Genomic DNA, 1,993 nt, shown 5'->3' with positions numbered 1-1,993 from the left:
TATACACTGGTAGAATTTAATAAAAAAGTTTCCCTCAAGGTTCTAGTTACTGAGTTATAGGTAAACATGTTTTATGAAATCAACATTAACCAATGTGGAAAGTTTTCTAGCATAAATCACTTTTTCCTCAAGAAAACTATAGGCCATCATTAAAACATCTTTGCTATTATTATTTTTGAAAAGATATATGGTTATGTTTTTTTAAATGTTATCTAATTATATATGCTGACATTTTTAAAGGTGAAATGATTTGATATCTAGCATTTTCTTCAATATAATGTGGGAGCATTGAGAAAATATGATAAGCCTCTAGTTTATAGCTGATAAACTGAGTGATAAACAAATGCAGGTTTATTATTTCATTCTCTCTACTTTTATAGACGTTTAAACTTTTTTATAATAAAAAGTTACAGCACCAGAAGTAATACTGAGACCATTTTTACTGCTTACACTATATGGTAAAAAATTTATCACCATGTTTGGGGACAAGCTTTTTCTCCAAGGAAATATTAAATATATTTTTTAGATTTTCTTTTACTTCTTCTTCATTCAGTGTGTTAAACTCTCCCAAATCTGTATTGTCCTTATAATTGAATCTCCTGTAGGTGAGGGTGAAGCCCACTAAACAGTGAACACCTTCTGGGGTCTGCAAGGAACAAAATGACTTGCTTGTAAAGACAGATGCTGGAGATTCCTGAAGGTATATATTCACAGACTCAAAGTCTTCAATTGTTCGAGGTTCAAGAGTAAAAGAGTAGATTTTCCGATATTTATTCTTTTCCAGGAGCTCAGAATTAAGAAATTCTTGGTTTGGGATATACTGCTCTCTTCTGATTTGGTCTAGGTACCAGATTCCTCTCTCTTCTGTCAAGCAGAAGATGCAAGGCACCTGGGGCTGATCCTTCCTAGAAATTAACTCTAGAGGCTGCCACATCTGGTAAGAGCGTCCAAATCCAGCATCAGCTATGTAGTTCCTGCCATCAATGGTCACCTTCAGCAGGAGGTGAATCATGGCATCGCTGTATTTGTTTGCTGAAGTGTTGTATACATACCCTCCCAGTATAGTGGTCTCAAAACCAATTGTGGTCAAAGCCCAGTACAGAAGATGATTGACTTGGAGACACCACCCACCTCGGTTCCTCCTCACAATTTGATCAAAAGTGGCCTCTAAGCCCAATTCCATGGCTTCCCCACAATGGATGTTAAGATTCTCAAAGGGAATGGCTCGGATCTGGTGCTGAAGAATGTCAGTTAATGTTTCCAAGTCCAACTTGTTCCTATAGTGCTTATAACCAATTCTTTCAAAATATGCTTCAATGTTCATGATTCCTTAAGGCAAGGAAAACAAAACAAAAATATTACTTTTGTACTTGAATTTCTTTGATTAGCCTAATGATAACAAATGTATTTTAAACATGTAAACACAAACAATGGTTATAAATAACTGTAATTATAAGCCTTTTTTTGTGTGTGCTTTTAGTGTATTAGTGGCTTTCACATGCATAAGTTCAGTTAATGGTGCGAGTAACCCTGAAAGAAAAGTATTATCACTTCTTCCATGTTTTGAGCATGAGAAGTTGGAAATCCAGATGAAGTGATGAGTAAAATGGTAAAGACCTTACATGTAGTTTTTTTAGTGATGAATAAGGAGAGGTACAAGTTGCTATCAATTAAAATAGAGTTTACAAACAGTTTCTAATACAAACAGGAGAATTATAATATAGTACTTTCATTCATGGTACTTGACCAACTCAATATCTTCTTCAACTGAACCTTACACAAATTTCCCCACTCAAAGATTCATATTCATTCACAAACTGATTTATTGATTTATTCAATAAATAGTTTACTGAAAATCTATTATGTATATGTTACTGACCTAGTGGTTGCTAATCTTAAAGAATCTTACAATTTAGTGGGGTCTGGTATGACACAGTGAATTAAATGAATTTAAAAAACATGAAATTTCTTAGATAGTGATAAGTATTCTGGG

The 1,993-nt window shown here is 33.9% G+C and overlaps 1 protein-coding gene across 1 annotated transcript; it reads right to left on the bottom strand.

Annotated features, from left to right (window-relative positions):
* Positions 1-323: 323 nt before the first annotated feature.
* LOC136141779 (arylamine N-acetyltransferase 1) lies at positions 324-1,325 on the bottom strand. The gene has a single exon (XM_065899920.1). It carries the CDS (start codon positions 1,322-1,324, stop codon positions 452-454), a length of 873 nt encoding a protein of 290 aa, XP_065755992.1. The 5' UTR covers position 1,325; the 3' UTR covers positions 324-451.
* Positions 1,326-1,993: the final 668 nt, after the last annotated feature.

Source organism: Phocoena phocoena, chromosome 21 (genome assembly GCF_963924675.1).
Source record: "Phocoena phocoena chromosome 21, mPhoPho1.1, whole genome shotgun sequence".
Taxonomy (NCBI): Eukaryota; Metazoa; Chordata; class Mammalia; order Artiodactyla; family Phocoenidae; genus Phocoena; species Phocoena phocoena.
Note: the sequence above shows the minus strand (reverse complement) of the source record. Positions and strands in the feature narration are given on the sequence as shown.

What these genes read in the sequence shown, in the direction of transcription:
- LOC136141779 (XM_065899920.1), bottom strand. Translation starts at nt 1,324, where the DNA reads ATGAACATTGAAGCATATTTTGAAAGAATTGGTTATAAGCACTATAGG.